This window comes from Canis lupus, chromosome 9 (genome assembly GCF_003254725.2).
Source record: "Canis lupus dingo isolate Sandy chromosome 9, ASM325472v2, whole genome shotgun sequence".
In the NCBI taxonomy this organism is placed as follows: Eukaryota; Metazoa; Chordata; class Mammalia; order Carnivora; family Canidae; genus Canis; species Canis lupus.
The window spans coordinates 19851931-19866763 of record NC_064251.1 but is presented as its reverse complement, the minus strand read 5'-3'; the positions used below and the strand labels follow the sequence as shown (position 1 = coordinate 19866763).

Below are 14833 nucleotides of genomic sequence, written 5' to 3'. Positions count from 1 at the left end.
ACAGGTTTTTTTTTTTTAGGTATTGGGAAATCAGTCCGTGTTCTATGATATGAGCTGATTTTTTTTTTTTTTTTTTTAACTTTAAGCACTTCCCTTCCGGAATCAAGAAAAACGGTGAGAAACAAAATTTTGAATTACTATCTCAAAACATTTTCTGCCGTGTAGTAAATATACCTTTTTCTGGTCACTGACTTTGCACTAAACACATGTTTAATATTTAAAATGTCACTTTCTGGTAAATACTATTATCTTCATTTTACAAATGAAAAAACTGAAGATCAGAGAGATTCAGTCATTTATTTGCTTAACAAATATTTAGTAAGCACCCACCAGGATATAGCAGTAAGTGAAACAGAAAAGGTCCTTCTTCTTATGGACTTGCATTCTACCTGGGGAAATATAGACAACAAACCAGCAAACAAAATACTTTCTGTTAGTGGTAAGCACTGTGAAGAAAATAAGCCAAAGTAGTACACCCAGCAAGAAATGGGGGAGCTGCTGTTAGGTTGGGTGGTCTCCAAAGTCCTATCTGAAAAAAAATGAGATTTGATCTCATTGCCTAAACGAAAGAGAAGAGCTGGGAAATGAGACCATTGGTATAAAGGCCCTAAGGCACCAACTCGTTGGGCTCACTCAAGACACAGGAAAGTTTGGTACGAGGAGCAAACAGGGAAAGCCTCTGGGTGGTTTTGCAAGGGAAGGTAATTTTATCCATAATTGGGGATCACAAACAGCTTTTTTGTTGATGTGTATATCAGTTATCTGTTGCTGTCTCACCCCAAAATGTAATGACTTGCCACCAATCATTGATCTTCTCTGGGTTTCTGTAGGCCTGGCATTTGGGAGCAGCTTGGTTGGGCTTTTCTGTCTTGGGATCTCTTGGGATCTCTTGTTCAGCTTGGCTAGGGCTGAACAATCTCCTTGCAAGATGGCTCAATCACATTAGTGGTTCAATTGGTGCTGGCTGTTGTTAACAGGGAGTCTCTATTCCTCTCAGTCTCCACAAAAGCCTCTCCACAGGCACACTTGAGAGTCCTCCTTTCATGATTGCTGGCTTCCCCCACAGCAGGTGATCCAAGAAACAGCAATACAGACGTTGAAATGTTTTATAACCCAGCCTCAGAAGTGGTGTGTTGTTATTTCCTCAATGTTCTATGGTACATAGCCCTATTTGATGTGGTCAGTAGTATCAGGAGTTGTACGTGTTGCAGGCCCTCTTCAGACATTGTCTACCACAGTGTTTTAGAGAATGCTTTTAGGCAACAGGCTTGAACAGTGGAAACCTGAATAAAGTAGAAGGGCCCACAGTGACCCCAGCCCTCTGACTGAAGACAGGACAGGCACATCAGGCCACCCGCCTCAAACTATCCATAGGACCCAACTAACCAATGAACTACTTCCAACCTGGCACAGTTACTAAAAAAGGGAAATTCCATACATCCCCATACCTCCTTACTTCCCTCTGCCTCCTTGCAGAGTGCCTCTTCTTTGCTGCCCTGCCCACCACTCCCTTGCAGTGTATTCAGTACATTCCTACCTCCTTTGTTCTGCCTCAGGTGAATCCTTTCACTGCTGGCACGCTGGCCCTGCACCCGATTGATCGAGTCACCCCACATTTGATTGATTGAGTCACCCCACATTTGGGGAACTGCTTCTAATCCGGACAGACAGCACAAATATGGGTATTTTAAAATTTATATAGTTTTTTTTTTAAGATTTTATTTACTTATTCATGAGAGACACAGAGAAAGACAAAGAGGCAGAGAGACAGGCAGAGGGAGAAGCAGGCTCCACGCGGGGAGCCTGAGACGTAGGACTAGATCCTGAGTCTCCAGGATCACGCCCTGAGCTGAAGGTGGAATTAAACCACTGAGCCACCCAGGGATCCCCAGAATATTTTATAAAAATATATTTTCCAGGGATCCCTGGGTGGCGCAGCAGTTTGGCGCCTGCCTTTGGCCCAGGGCGTGATCCTGGAGACCAGGGATCAAATCCCACATCGGGCTCCCGGTGCCTGGAGCCTGCTTCTGTCTCTGCCTCTCTCTCTCTCTGTGACTATATATATATATATATGTATATATATATATTTTTTTGGTTTTGACTAAGGTCATGATCTGTCAGGGTCGTGGGATAGAGCCCTGAGTCAGGCTCCCTGCTCATAGGGGAGTCTGCTTGTCTCATTCTCCTTCTGCCCTTCTCCCTCACTCACATGCTCTCTCTCGCTCTCTTTCAAGTGAATAAATAAATCTTTTAAGAATATACATTTTTTTTCCAAAATAAAGATAATTAGAAGAATGGCATTGTTTTACATTTCTCCAAATCTTTTAAATAACTGATTAAACAGAAGAGTGTTCTTAGTTTTGCTTCTGCATACTCCATTAAACATTCATGAAAGAATGAGAACAAAAATTGGAAAATAAGGGCACCTGAGTGGCTCAGTTAAGCGTCTGCCTTCAGCTCACACCATGATTTCAGGGTCCTGAGATGGTGCCCTGTGTCAGGCCCCCTGCTCAGTGAGGAGCCTGCTTCTCTCTCTCCCTCTGCCCCACCCCCATCCTGCTCAAGCACTCTCTCACTCTCTCTCGTCTCTCAAATAAATAAAATCTTTTAAAAAATAGAAAATAATGTCTTTGTGTTATTGTAAACTATTGTAAGTAGTTTGGACTTCATGGGATTTTTTTTAAGATTTTATTTATTTATCCATGAGAGACACACACAGAGAGAGGCAGAGACACAGGCAGAGGGAGAAGCAGGCTCCACGCAGGGAGCCCGATGTGGGACTCAATCCCGGGTCTCCAGGATCACACCCCAGGCTGCAGGTGGCACCAAACCGCTGCGCCACCGGGGCTGCCCTTCATGGGACTTTTTGAAAGGGCTGAGCTACACTTTGGGAACCTTGGACTAGATTATGAGGTAGTAACAAATGATACCCAAATTTCAGTAGCTTAAAATAACAGAAGTTTATTTCTTGCTTGTGCAACAGATCCATTTGGGGTTGCCCATGGTTCTGCTCTACGTCATCTTCACTAAGGTATGTAAGCTGACAGATGAGCCTCTAGCTAGGACATTGCCAGTCATTGTGATGGGGGAAAAGAACTTGGTAAATGATCCTGTCTCTTAAAACTTGTGCTTGAAAGTGATGTCAATTTTTTTCTTTTTTTTAAAGATTTTTATTTATTTTATTATTTATTCACAAGAGAGACAGAGAGAGAGAGGCAGAGACATAAGCAGAGGAGGGAGAAGCAGGCTCCATGCAGGGAACTCATGATGTGGGACTCAATCCTGAGACTCCGGGATCATGCCCTGAGCCGAAGGCAGACACTCAACCGCTGAGCCATCCAGGCATACCGATTTTTTTCTTTTTTCATCAGCCAAAGCAAGTCACATGGCCAAGCTTTAGTTTATCAGGGCCGGTATGTGTAATCTAGTGTAGGGAGGGGCCCTGTGGGAAGGGATACAAAATGTATGTGAGAGATAGAGATAGAGATAGGGATGTATCTCTGCATGGTTTTTAAGGAGTATCATTCCAGTTGTGCATGGAGAATGGATTACTCTGAGGAGATGAAGGAAGCTACTCAAGAGTAAAAGTGGTGTTGGGCCACCTGGCTGGCTCAGTCAGTAGAGCATGCAGCTCTTGAGCTCAGGGTCATGAGTTCAAGTTCCCCTTTAGTAGAGTTTACTTAATAAAAAAAAAAAAGAGTAGAAGTTGTGTTAGAAAGTAACACAGTGCTTTGGGCAAGAAGGTATGGTTGCTTGAACTAAGATGGTAACAGTGGTCTGATTCAAGATATACTTTGAAGTTGGCAGAACTTTTTCGGAGTGAGGGTGGGGATAAGGGAAAATACTGAAATAACCTCTAGGTTTTTGTCTTGAGCAACTAGGTGGATTGTATAACACGTACTGAGATGGAGAAGAATAGGTTTTTTTTTTTTTTTTTTGAGGGATGTGTGGGTGAAACAAATGTTCTGTTTTTAACATATTAAGCCTGAGGTGCCCGTTAGACATCCAAACAGAAATGTTCAGTAGCCACTTGAATATATGTCTGGAGATTAAGGGAGAGGTCAGAACTAGAGATAGAAATTCTGCAGGCGTTAGCATAAAGCTGAGTGTAAACCCATGGAGTTGAATGAGGTCTCCTAGGGAGAAAGTGTTAATATGGAAGAGAAGAGGGCTAAGGGCTAAAGCCCTGGCATGCTGCAACATTTATAGGTGGAACAATGGCTTTTGATCCAGCAAAGGAGATTTGAGGAGCCAGTGAGGGAAGGTGAAAACTGGTAGAAATGGAAGCAAAATGAAGAAATTGCCTCAAGAAGGAGAGAATAGGACAGCCCGGGTGGCTCAGCGGTATAGCGCCGCCTTCAGCCCAGGGCGGGATCCTGGAGACCTGGGATCTAGTCCCACATCAGGCTCCCTGCATGGAGCCTGCTGCTCCCTCTGCCTGTGTCTCTGCCTCTCTCTCTGTGCCTCTCATGAATAAATAAAATAAAATCTTAAAAAATAAAAAGAATTTTTTTTTAAAGGAGAGAATGGTCTGTTTTAATGTTCTAGAAATCATATTGTATGCATATCGCAAAGTGACCGTAGCATTTGGGAACATGGAAGTTACAGCTGACCTGGACAAGTACTGTTTTAGGGAAGAGGTGAGGATCAACGCTAATTACCTGAGTAGAGGAAAAGATGGGAAGTGAAGAATGGAGACACCTCTTTTGAGAAATATTTTGGTTGGGTGAATAAGTGGAGAAAAGGGAAGGAAACAAAGATGTGAAGAAGATGAAATGATGTGTTTTGTAAATTGTCAACGCTCTATAAGTGATAGGCTTGTTTTGTTATTTATTATCTGACTCCCAGGAATTTCCAACCAGCTCAGTGTGAAGAATCACTAAGGCCTGGTATACCACTGGTCCCCAGCTTCCCGTGAGGTGCAGAGTATCTCCAGCCAATGAAAAGTCCAGAGATGAAGAGACGGGTGGAGAAAGCAGAGCTGAGAAGGAAGCGGATGGAAGGGAGGATTTGCTGCGTTAACATTGACCTCGCAGGGCCACCGTAGGGCAGCCCTTCGCAGGTATCACGCTGGCTTAGGGGGCGGAGCGACAGGAAATTTAAACTGAAGCCGCGTTGGAAGGCGCCTGGAGACTGATAGTGCGCTGGTGGGGTTGCCGTCGACGCTTGGACATCGGAAAGAGCTCATGGAGCCCGCGAATAGAACGCGGAGGCCTTGAGGAAGGAGTACGGAGGCCGAGAAGGAGCCGAGGGTTTGAGGAGGGAGAAAGGAAAGGGTACGGATGCCGGGAAGGGGAAGATGGGGTAAGAAAGGCGGAAGGGGTTATGAGAGTATGGAGAGGTTAAGGGATGGGGAAGGTGCCCAGGAATTGGGGAGCGGATAGGTGCAGATGCTGAGGGGGGCAGAAGGGCCGGGAAGGGCTCCCAGGAGTTGAGGAGGCAGGTCTCAGGGGGGCAGAGGGACTGTGAGGGACAAAAACCTGGGAATTAGAATGTACAAAGGGTGACCAAGAAGAGGGCATGGGCGTTGAGGGCGCAGAGTCCTGGAGGAGGCGGTGGGACAGGAGCCTTGAAGCAGGCGCGGGAGGTGAGATGGGATATGGATCGAGATGGAGTTGAGTCTTGCAGTACCGGGGAGCCGCGCTGGGGATTGTGCGGGAATTGCGAGGCAGGGGCAAGGGATGGTGGAAGGTCGAAGGCTAATGATGAAGGTGGTTCTGCTGCTGTTTTGTCCTTTCTCAGGCGACGGCAGACTCTCTGAGCTGCAGAGTTCTATGGCTGACAGTAGCCTCCGGGCTCCGGACCTAGGTAGGTAACAGGTCAGAACTAGGGATGCGAGGTCGAAATTGCTACTCTTGCACCAGAGCCTCCTGGGATGAAAAGGTCGTGAAATGTTTAGCCCTATTGAGGTTTTCTAATTACTTAGTGATTTTGAGTGTGTGTACATGGAGGGATGTCATGAATCGTTTAGGAATTCATATTAAAGGTCGAACGAGCTTTCAGCCTGAATTACGAAGGAGATTAGCAGATGGGGAATCAGTATAGAGTATCTTATTAAGCCCATATTCATGGTTATTTTTACCGTAAACTTAAACACCCACGGAAATAGATAAGTATTTCTGCACGTGCTTACTTCCCTCAATACTCTCCCCTCCCACTTTCAGTATCTTCTAGTTTTAGTTCTGGATTATTCCAGATACAGGCTTTGGTTGTTGCCTTTGAACTGATAATATGCTTTACTAAATAATGTACTCTTTCTTTGCTGGAGAACTTTTCTCCGAGAGTGTTTTCAAAAGGAGGCTTTATGTGATAAACTTTCTGAGGCTTGTATACCTGAGAATATCTTGATTTCACCGTAGTGTTAAAATTCTTTAGTCAAAGTTCTTTTCCTTCAACATGCTGAAAAATTACAGTATTTTCTTCCTGCAGAAAGTAGAGGATGTTGATAATTGGTGTGGTCTGATTCTTGTTCCTTTGTAAGTGACCTGCTTTTCTCATGAGAACATTTTAGATGATTCTTTTTATTTTCTCACATTTTATTTATTTATTCATGAGAGTCACACAGAGAGAGGCGGAGACATAGGTAGAGGGAAAAGAACTTTGACTAAAGAATTTTAACACTACGGTGAAATCAAGATATTCTCAGGTATACAAGCCTCAGAAAGTTTATCACATAAAGCCTCCTTTTGAAAACATTCTCAGAGAAAAGTTATCCAGGCTCTCTCCTGTGGGAGCCTGATGTTGGACTCCATCCCAGGACCCTGAGATCCTGACCTGAGCCAAAAGCAAATGCTCAACCACTGAGCTACCCAAGCGTCCTTTGTATTTGTTTTTAAAATTCACTGTGGTATGACTATGTGTGAATTTTAGAGGGTTTTTTAAATAAGTTAATTACAATTTTATAGTTACATAATTTTAAAAGGTCAGGTCTGTCTCTTTTTTTTTTTTTAATTTTTATTTATTTATGATAGTCACACAGAGAGAGAGAGGCAGAGACATAGGCAGAGGGAGAAGCAGGCTCCATGCACCGGGAGCCCGACGTGGGATTAGATCCCGGGTCTCCAGGATCGCGCCCGGGTCCAAAGGCAGGTCCAAAGGCAGGCGCCAAACCGCTGCGCCACCCAGGGATCCCCTGTCTGTCTCTTTCTTATACACACTCCTCCTTCCCAAAAGTGGGCGTTGCTCCTAGGGTGCCATTATTTACAACTCTTCTAGTATTTACCTACTTATTTCTTTTTTTAAAGATTCTATTTATTTATTCATGAGAGACACAGAGAGAGAGAGAGAGGCAGAGACACAGGCAGAGGGAGAAGCAGGCTCCATGCAGGGAGCGGACTTGTGACTCAATCCAGGGTCTCCAGGATCACGCCCTGGGCTGAAGGCGGCGCTAAACCTCTGAGCCACCTGGGCTGCCCCTACCTATTTCTAAATAGCATACTCATACCGCTTCTGTTGTTTTCAACTTAAATTATATCTGTTGATTTCTTTCTTTCTCTTTCTTTCTTTCTTTCTTTCTTTCTTTCTTTCTTTCTTTCTTTCTTTCTTTCTTTCTTTCTTTCTTTCTTTCTTCTTTCTTATTCTTTAATTGAAGTTCGATTTGCCAACATATAGTATAACACCCAGTGCTCATCCCATCGAGTGCTGTTTACTTCCTTTTTTTTTATTTTTTTTAATTTTTATTTATTTATGATAGTCACACAGAGAGAGAGAGAGAGGCAGAGACACAGGCAGAGGGAGAAGCAGGCTCCATGCACCGGGAGCCCGATATGGGACTCGATCCCCGGTCTCCAGGATCGCGCCCTGGAGGCAGGCGCTAAACCGCTGCGCCACCCAGGGATCCCTGCGCCACCCAGGGATCCCTGTTTACTTCTTAATATGGAAAATATTTTTTTCTGTGTCTCCACTTACATGCAGCACATACAAACACACACGTTTCTGTCCTCTTCTCTCCTCCTCCCAGTGTATTTGTAGTGTTTGTTTTGTTGTTTTTTGAGTAGGCTCCATGCCCAAAGCAGAGCCCAACATGGGCCCAAGCTCACAGCCCTGAAATCAAGACCTGAGCTGAGATCAAGAGTCGTATACTTAATCCACTGAGCCACCTTGGCTCCCCTACATGTAGTTATTTTTTATTGGTCATTTATTTAGTTGCACTATCATGATTATGGTTATTCACAGATGTCTCATGTAGCAAACTAGGAAATATACTTCATTTTCTATGTATAATCACTAACTCATGTCCAGATTCTACCAGAATTATAAATCTTCCTTCACTACTTTCAAGTTCATCATAGAATCCATGTTTTCTTCTTTGTCTGGTAGACATACTTTCTGAAACCATTTGTCTAAGTCTTGTAGTCTGGTCCAGCTATTCCTAAGCTTGTTGCACCGGTTTCCTCCTAGAATTTCCCCTTCATCATTCTATGGATTTCCCTTTGTTGCTTTCCTGTGTGGGATCCCCTATATTCCAAATTCCTATTTTCTTCTCTCTTCGTTTACTTCCTCATTTTGATAGAGTACATCTTCTAATTTAGCTTCCTGAGGAAGGATACATGAAAAATATATTTTTCAAGACCTGCAAGTGGGACAATTCTTTTCTTCTTCTTTTTTAAGATTTTATTTATGTATTTGAGAGAGAGAGAGAGAAAGAGCATGAGGCAGTAAGTGGGGTAGGTGCAGAGGGAGAAGGACAAATAGATTCCTCACCAAGCAGGGAGCCTGATGTGGAGCTTGATCCCAGAACCCTGGGATCATGACTTGAGCCAAAGGCAGGTGCTTAACCAACTGAGCTACCCAGGCACCCCGACTCTTTATTCTACCTTACATTTGAATGATAGTCCAGCTATTTAAAGAGTTCTAGGTTAGAAATCCTTTTTCCCCAGAATTTTGAAGACATGTTACACTTTTTTTTTTTTAAGTGTACAAATCTTGTTTTAATTTTTAATTCCAGTATAATTAATATCCAGTGAGTGTTATATTAGTTTCAAATGTACTGTATAGTGATTCAACCACATTCCACTTCTTACAGCTTCTAGTGTACTGTGGCAAAGTCTGATGCTATAAATATTTCTACCTTCCTCCTGTACATGATAAGGGTCTAGACTGGTCTGTCTGTAAACTACAGCTGCCCTCATCTAGCAACAATGTGATTATTGTCTATCTTTTTCACTTCCAAATTAGTCACTATTATTGTTGTTTTATACAGTCAGCAATTGTTTGGATTTATATATATTTTTGGCAAATTTTTAGACCCCTTCTGGGTCTAGCTTCCTTCATCCCAAAGTATACTTCTGTGAAGTCATTTAGTAAGAAGTGGTTGGGGATGAAGGGGTTTTCTTTGTTTGAAAAATGCCTTGGTGGGTGGGCACCTGGGTGGTTCAGTGGTTGAACATCTGCCATTGGCTCAGGTCGTGATCCTGGGGTCCTGGGATCAAGTTCCACATCAGGTTCCCCTCAGGGAGCCTGGTTCTCCCTCTGCCTATGTCCCTGCCTCTCTTCTCTCTGTGTGCCTCTCATGAATAAATAAAATGTTTAAAAAAGAAAAAGAAAATTGCCTTGGGTTTTCTCTGTTAAAAAATGGGTAGCTCAGTCAGTTAAGCATCCAATTCTTTTATTTATTTTTAATTATTTTTAATTTTTTAAAAATTTATTCATGAGAAGAGAGGGAAAGGCAGGCTCTCCATGGGGGACTTGATTCCAGGACCCCGAGATCACGACCTGAGCCAAACCACTGAGCCACCCAGTGTCCCCTCTCAGTGTTTTAAATACTTATTAGTGACATAAAGCATTTAATAATTTAATTATTTTGTAGTCTATATCTGATCATTTTATTTGAAGCTCTTAGGGATCTAATTTTGCTCTTATTTCTGCTGATTCTCATCCACAGTGGCTTGTTTCCTTCATGTGTTTTATAATGTTGGAGGGTGAGCTAATGTTTGATGATGCTTTATCTGAGGAAATTTTGGGAACCCTGAGCTAAGCTGTGTACCCTCTAGAATTGCTTTGCATTTGATTCTTTGAAGTATGTATGCCAAAGGCATTATGAGCTGGGATTACTTTTTACATTAATTTCTCTGTTTGGTGGTAGGTTCTTAGACCACATAAGTAATGTGAATTTGAATTCCAAATTCTTGGGAGGCCTATGGTTATAAATCTCAGAGAAGTCTTTTGTCATGTGGAGCCCAGGCTTACCCTTTTATCTGTTTTGGTGGATAGATTATTTTCAGATTTACCTTTTCTCCTAAATTCATGCAGGAGTTCTCAATTCTAACTCCTTCCTTGAGGCAGGCACAAGACCTTATCTCCTGGGCCCATCTGGCTCATCAATCCCAAACCCTTTTCTTTTAAGCCCACAAACTCCCCCAGGGCAGTCAGCATTAGCTTTCACCACTGTGGTTTTCAGCTTTCTCATCATTTGGGGCATTTGAGAAGTCCTCTTATTTATTTGTTTTGTGAATTTAGCAGTTAGATGGGATTTGTGTTTATATTTTAGCTAGTATTTTTAGATATTTTGTATTAGGAAGGCTTTTAAATTACTTGGTCTCCAGTATGGCCTGAAATGAAGCCAACATCTTCTTTCTCCTTAATGCCCTAAAATTTCTTGACAGAGTGCCCTGATGTGGGACTTTTTTCATTCATGCAGCTGGCACTTGGAGACTTTCAGTCTGGAAACTCATTTTCTTTCGTTCTGAAAATTGTTAGCATTATTTCTGTAAGATTCATCCCCTCCATTTTCTTTTATATTTCTGGAACTTTATATTCAGATATTGGATCTCATGGACTGATTGTTTGATTTTACTGTCTTTCTCTCCCACTTTCCATCTTCTTTTGTTTTCTTTGGAAAATTTCTTCAACTTAACCCCTGATCATTATATTTATTTCTGTAATGGATCTCTCATTTCCTTTCTTTCTTTCTTTTTTTTTTTTTTTTCCTTAAAGATTTTATTTTATTCATGAGAGACAGAGAGAGAAGGCAGAGACATAGGCAGAGGGAGAAGCAGGCTCCTCGCAGGAAGCTGGATATGGGACTTGATCCTGGAACTCCGGGATCACACCCTGAGCCGAAGGCAGACGCTCAGCCACTGAGCCACTCAGATGTCCTGGCTCTCTCTTTTCCTAAGAGGTTTTTCTTCTCTGTAGGTTTCTTTTTTTTTTTTTTTATAGTTGCTTACCTGTTTATGGAAGGCAGTGCATTCCTTTACCTCTCTGAGCTATTCATGGTATTATTTTTTTGGTTTCCTTCAGCTTTACTGTATTGTCTGTTTCCTTTATGTTCTTTTTTCTCTTTGTTTGGTGGTCAGATTTCTTGTTAAAAGCTTTCTTTTCTTCTTTTTTAGAAGCTTTCTTTAAATATCTGACAATCTGGGGACGCCTGGGTGGCTCAGCGGTTGAGCATCTGCCTTTGGTTCAGGGCGTGATCCCGGAGTTCTGGGATCGAGTCCCACATCAGGCTTCCAGCATGGAGCCTGCTTCTCCCTCTGCCTGTGTCTCTGACTCTCTCTCTTTCTGTGTGTCCCTCATGAATAAATAAATAAAATCTTAAAAAAAAAATCTGACAATCTTTGGTTATCCATTTTTATTTAAAAGTGAGGCAATAGGGGATGCCTGGGTGGCGCAGCGGTTTGGCGCCTGCCTTTGGCCCAGGGCGCGATCCTGGAGATCCGGGATCGAATCCCACGTCAGGCTCCCGGTGCATGGAGCCTGCTTCTCCCTCTGTCTATGTCTCTGCCTCTCTCTGTGTGTGTGACTATCATAAATAAATAAAAAATTAAAAAAAAAATTAAAGTGAGGCAATAAAATGCCAATTGGAGGGGGTTGTCAGTGGTAGACTTGATTGTAGGTAATCAGGCTGGAACCTGGCATTTTGCGGAAGTGTCTTACAGCTCAGGATGCTATGACAAAACACTGTAGACTGAGCGGCTTAAACAAAAGACATTTATTCCTTATACTACCGAAGGCTGGTAGTCCATGATCACAGTGCAAGTAGATTCAGTTCTTGGTAAGGGCTCCTTCCCTGCCTCACGTGTGACTACCATCTCACTGTGTGTTCATACAACTTCTTCCATGCACGCATGGTTGGAGAGAGAGAAAGCTCTGGTCTCTCTTCCTCTTATAAGAACATTAGCCCCATTAGGGGGGCTCGACCTCACAATTCCGCCTAACCTAACTATCTTGCAAGGCCTACACCTCTACTATTATCACACTGGGGGTTGTAAGTATGGTCATCAGCATTCTGGGAGCTCCATAGGGGAAGAGGTTTACAGGTTTCATGGTGCAGCATGTAGATATCCTCTTAACCTTCTGTGTTTTCACTGGGGCTTTATCCCTGCTCTCACCTGTGCTCCATTTTCTCTCATCTGGGCAACTTTCATACTCAGCGCTATTGACATTTAGGACAAGATAATTCTGTTATAATGGATTGTCCTATGTTTCGTGAGATGTTAAGCTGCATTCCTGGCTTCACCAACTGGCTAGGAGCACTCCTCCTCCCAGTTCTGACCACCAAAAATGTTTCCAGATATTGTCAGGTTTCCTGGGCAGGGGGGCAAAATCTCAAAATCTCCACCAGCTGCTGCTGGAGTCTTCTGCTGGGATGGGAGATGGTTCTAGGTACCTAGCTAGGTTCCTCCACCTGAACCACCAACTCATACTGTGTTATAAGATTTAACTCACTTGTTGAAGATTTGGGTTTTTTCTTTTTCATTCTTCACTTTAAAATAATTTCAGACTGGGACATCTGGATAGCTCAGCAGGTTGGTGTCAGACTCTTGGTTTTGACTCAGGTCATGGGCTCAGGCTCATGGGATTGAGCCCCATGTTGGGCTCCACGTTTAACAGGGAGCCCAATTGAGATTCTCTCCTCTGCCTGCCACCTATGCTCTCTCTCTCAAATAAATAAATAAAAATTTTTAAAAAAGTAATAGTAGTAATAATCCTTTGAGACTTACACAGACATTTCAGAAACAGTCAAGGGGTTCTTGTATACTTTTTACCCAGCTTCTCCCAAATATTAACATCTCAAGTAACCATAGTACAATTATAAAACTCAGGAAATTAATATTGATAAAATATTCTCTAACCTACAAATGTTACTTAAATTCTACTAGTTGTTTCCCGGCATCCTTTTTCTGGTTTAAGATCCATTCCAGGGCAGCCCTGGTGTCTCAGCAGTTTAGTGCCACCTTCAGCCCAGGGCCTGATCCTGGAGCCCCAGGATCAAGTCCCACATCAGGCTCCCTGCATGGAGCCTGCTTCTCCCTCTGCCTTGTGTCTCTGCCTCTCTCTCTTTCTGTGTGTCTCTCATGAATAAATAAACTCTTAAAAATTTTTTTTTCTTTATTTATCTGAGCCCAAGAGTCAGACGTTCAACCACCTGAGCCACCCAGGCACTTCCATATTTGTGCTTTTATATATATATATATATTATTATTATTATTATATATAATATTATTATATAATAATATATAATAAAATATATTATTTGTTTATTCCTGAGAGACACAGAGAGGCAGAGACACAGGCAGAGGGAGAAGCAGGCTCCCTGCGGGAAGCCCGATATAAGACTCGATCCCAGGACCCCGGAATCACGAATCACGCCCTGAGCCAAAGACGGATGCTCAGCCACTGAGCCACCCAGGCACCCCGAGGTTGTGCATTTTTGACACAGAAGTGATGTTGTGCCCTTTGTACTACATGGTGTCAGAAGGAACATGAATATGACAGGGCTCATCACTGTGTCCCATTAACTTTGATCATTTGATTACAGTGGTGTCTGGCTGTTTTCTCCACTGTAAAGTTACTATTTTACCTTTATATTTAATAAGTATCTTATGGGGAGTCACAAATGCGACTAAACAAATACTGAGGTCTAAACATTTCCCCCCCCCCAAAGAGTCTAAACATTTTTAACAGTAGTTTTTTTATTGAGATGTAATTCACATTCCATATAATTCATCCGTATAAATTTGATGGTTTTTCATATATTCACAGAGTTGTACAACCACAATCAATCTTAGAACTTATATCACTTCCAAGAAAGAACCCCCTACCTAGAGATGGTTATTCCCAGTTTTCCCCTAAGCCCTGGGCTCTAGGTAGCCACTAATCTACTTTCTTTCTATAGATTGGCTTGTTCTGAATGTTACCTATAATTGGAACCATGCCATATGTACTCTTCTGTGACTGGTTTCTTTCACTTAGCATCATGTTTTCACAGTTCATTCATGTCATAGATCAGTATGTCATTTTTTTGTTGAATAATAATACTCCATCATATGCATATGATACTGCTTGAATGTTTGTTTATAAGCTGTCACGTGGACATGGGTTTTCATTTCTTGAGTGTATATCTAGGAGTATAATTGCTAGGTTATATGGTAACTCTGTGTTTAACCTTTAAAAAAAAAAAAGTTTATATGTTTATTTATGCATGAAAGACCCAGAGAGAGGCGGAGATATATATAGGCAGAGGGAGAAGCAGGCTCTATGCAGAGAGCCCATGTGGAACTCGATCCCGGGACCCCAGGATCATGCCCTGAGCCAAAGGCAAGTGCTCAACCACTGAGCCACCTAGGTGTCCCTTTGTTTAACCTTTTGAGGAACTGGCAGACTGTTTTCTGGTGTGGCTGCACCATTTTATATTCCTTCTGGCCAGATATGAGGATTCTGATTTCTCTACGTCCTTGCCAACACTTATTCTTTTTTATTATAGCCATCCTAGTGGAAGTAGTATCTCTTTGTGGTTTTGATTTGCATTTTCCTTATGGCTACTGGTCTTGTGCATCTTTTTACATGTTTATTGGCTATTTGTATATCTTTAAAGAAATTATATCTATTC

The 14833-nt window shown here is 42.4% G+C and overlaps 1 protein-coding gene across 1 annotated transcript in view; it reads left to right on the top strand.

Moving 5' to 3' along the window:
• Positions 1-3011: 3011 nt before the first annotated feature.
• Positions 3012-14833, top strand: part of DBF4B (DBF4 zinc finger B) — a 35773-nt gene continuing 23951 nt past the window's right edge. The window contains 3 exon segments of the mRNA XM_049113998.1: positions 3012-3031; positions 4849-5304; positions 5743-5808. Of these exon segments, the coding sequence (XP_048969955.1) occupies positions 5283-5304; positions 5743-5808 (88 nt within the window). The 5' untranslated portion in view covers positions 3012-3031; positions 4849-5282.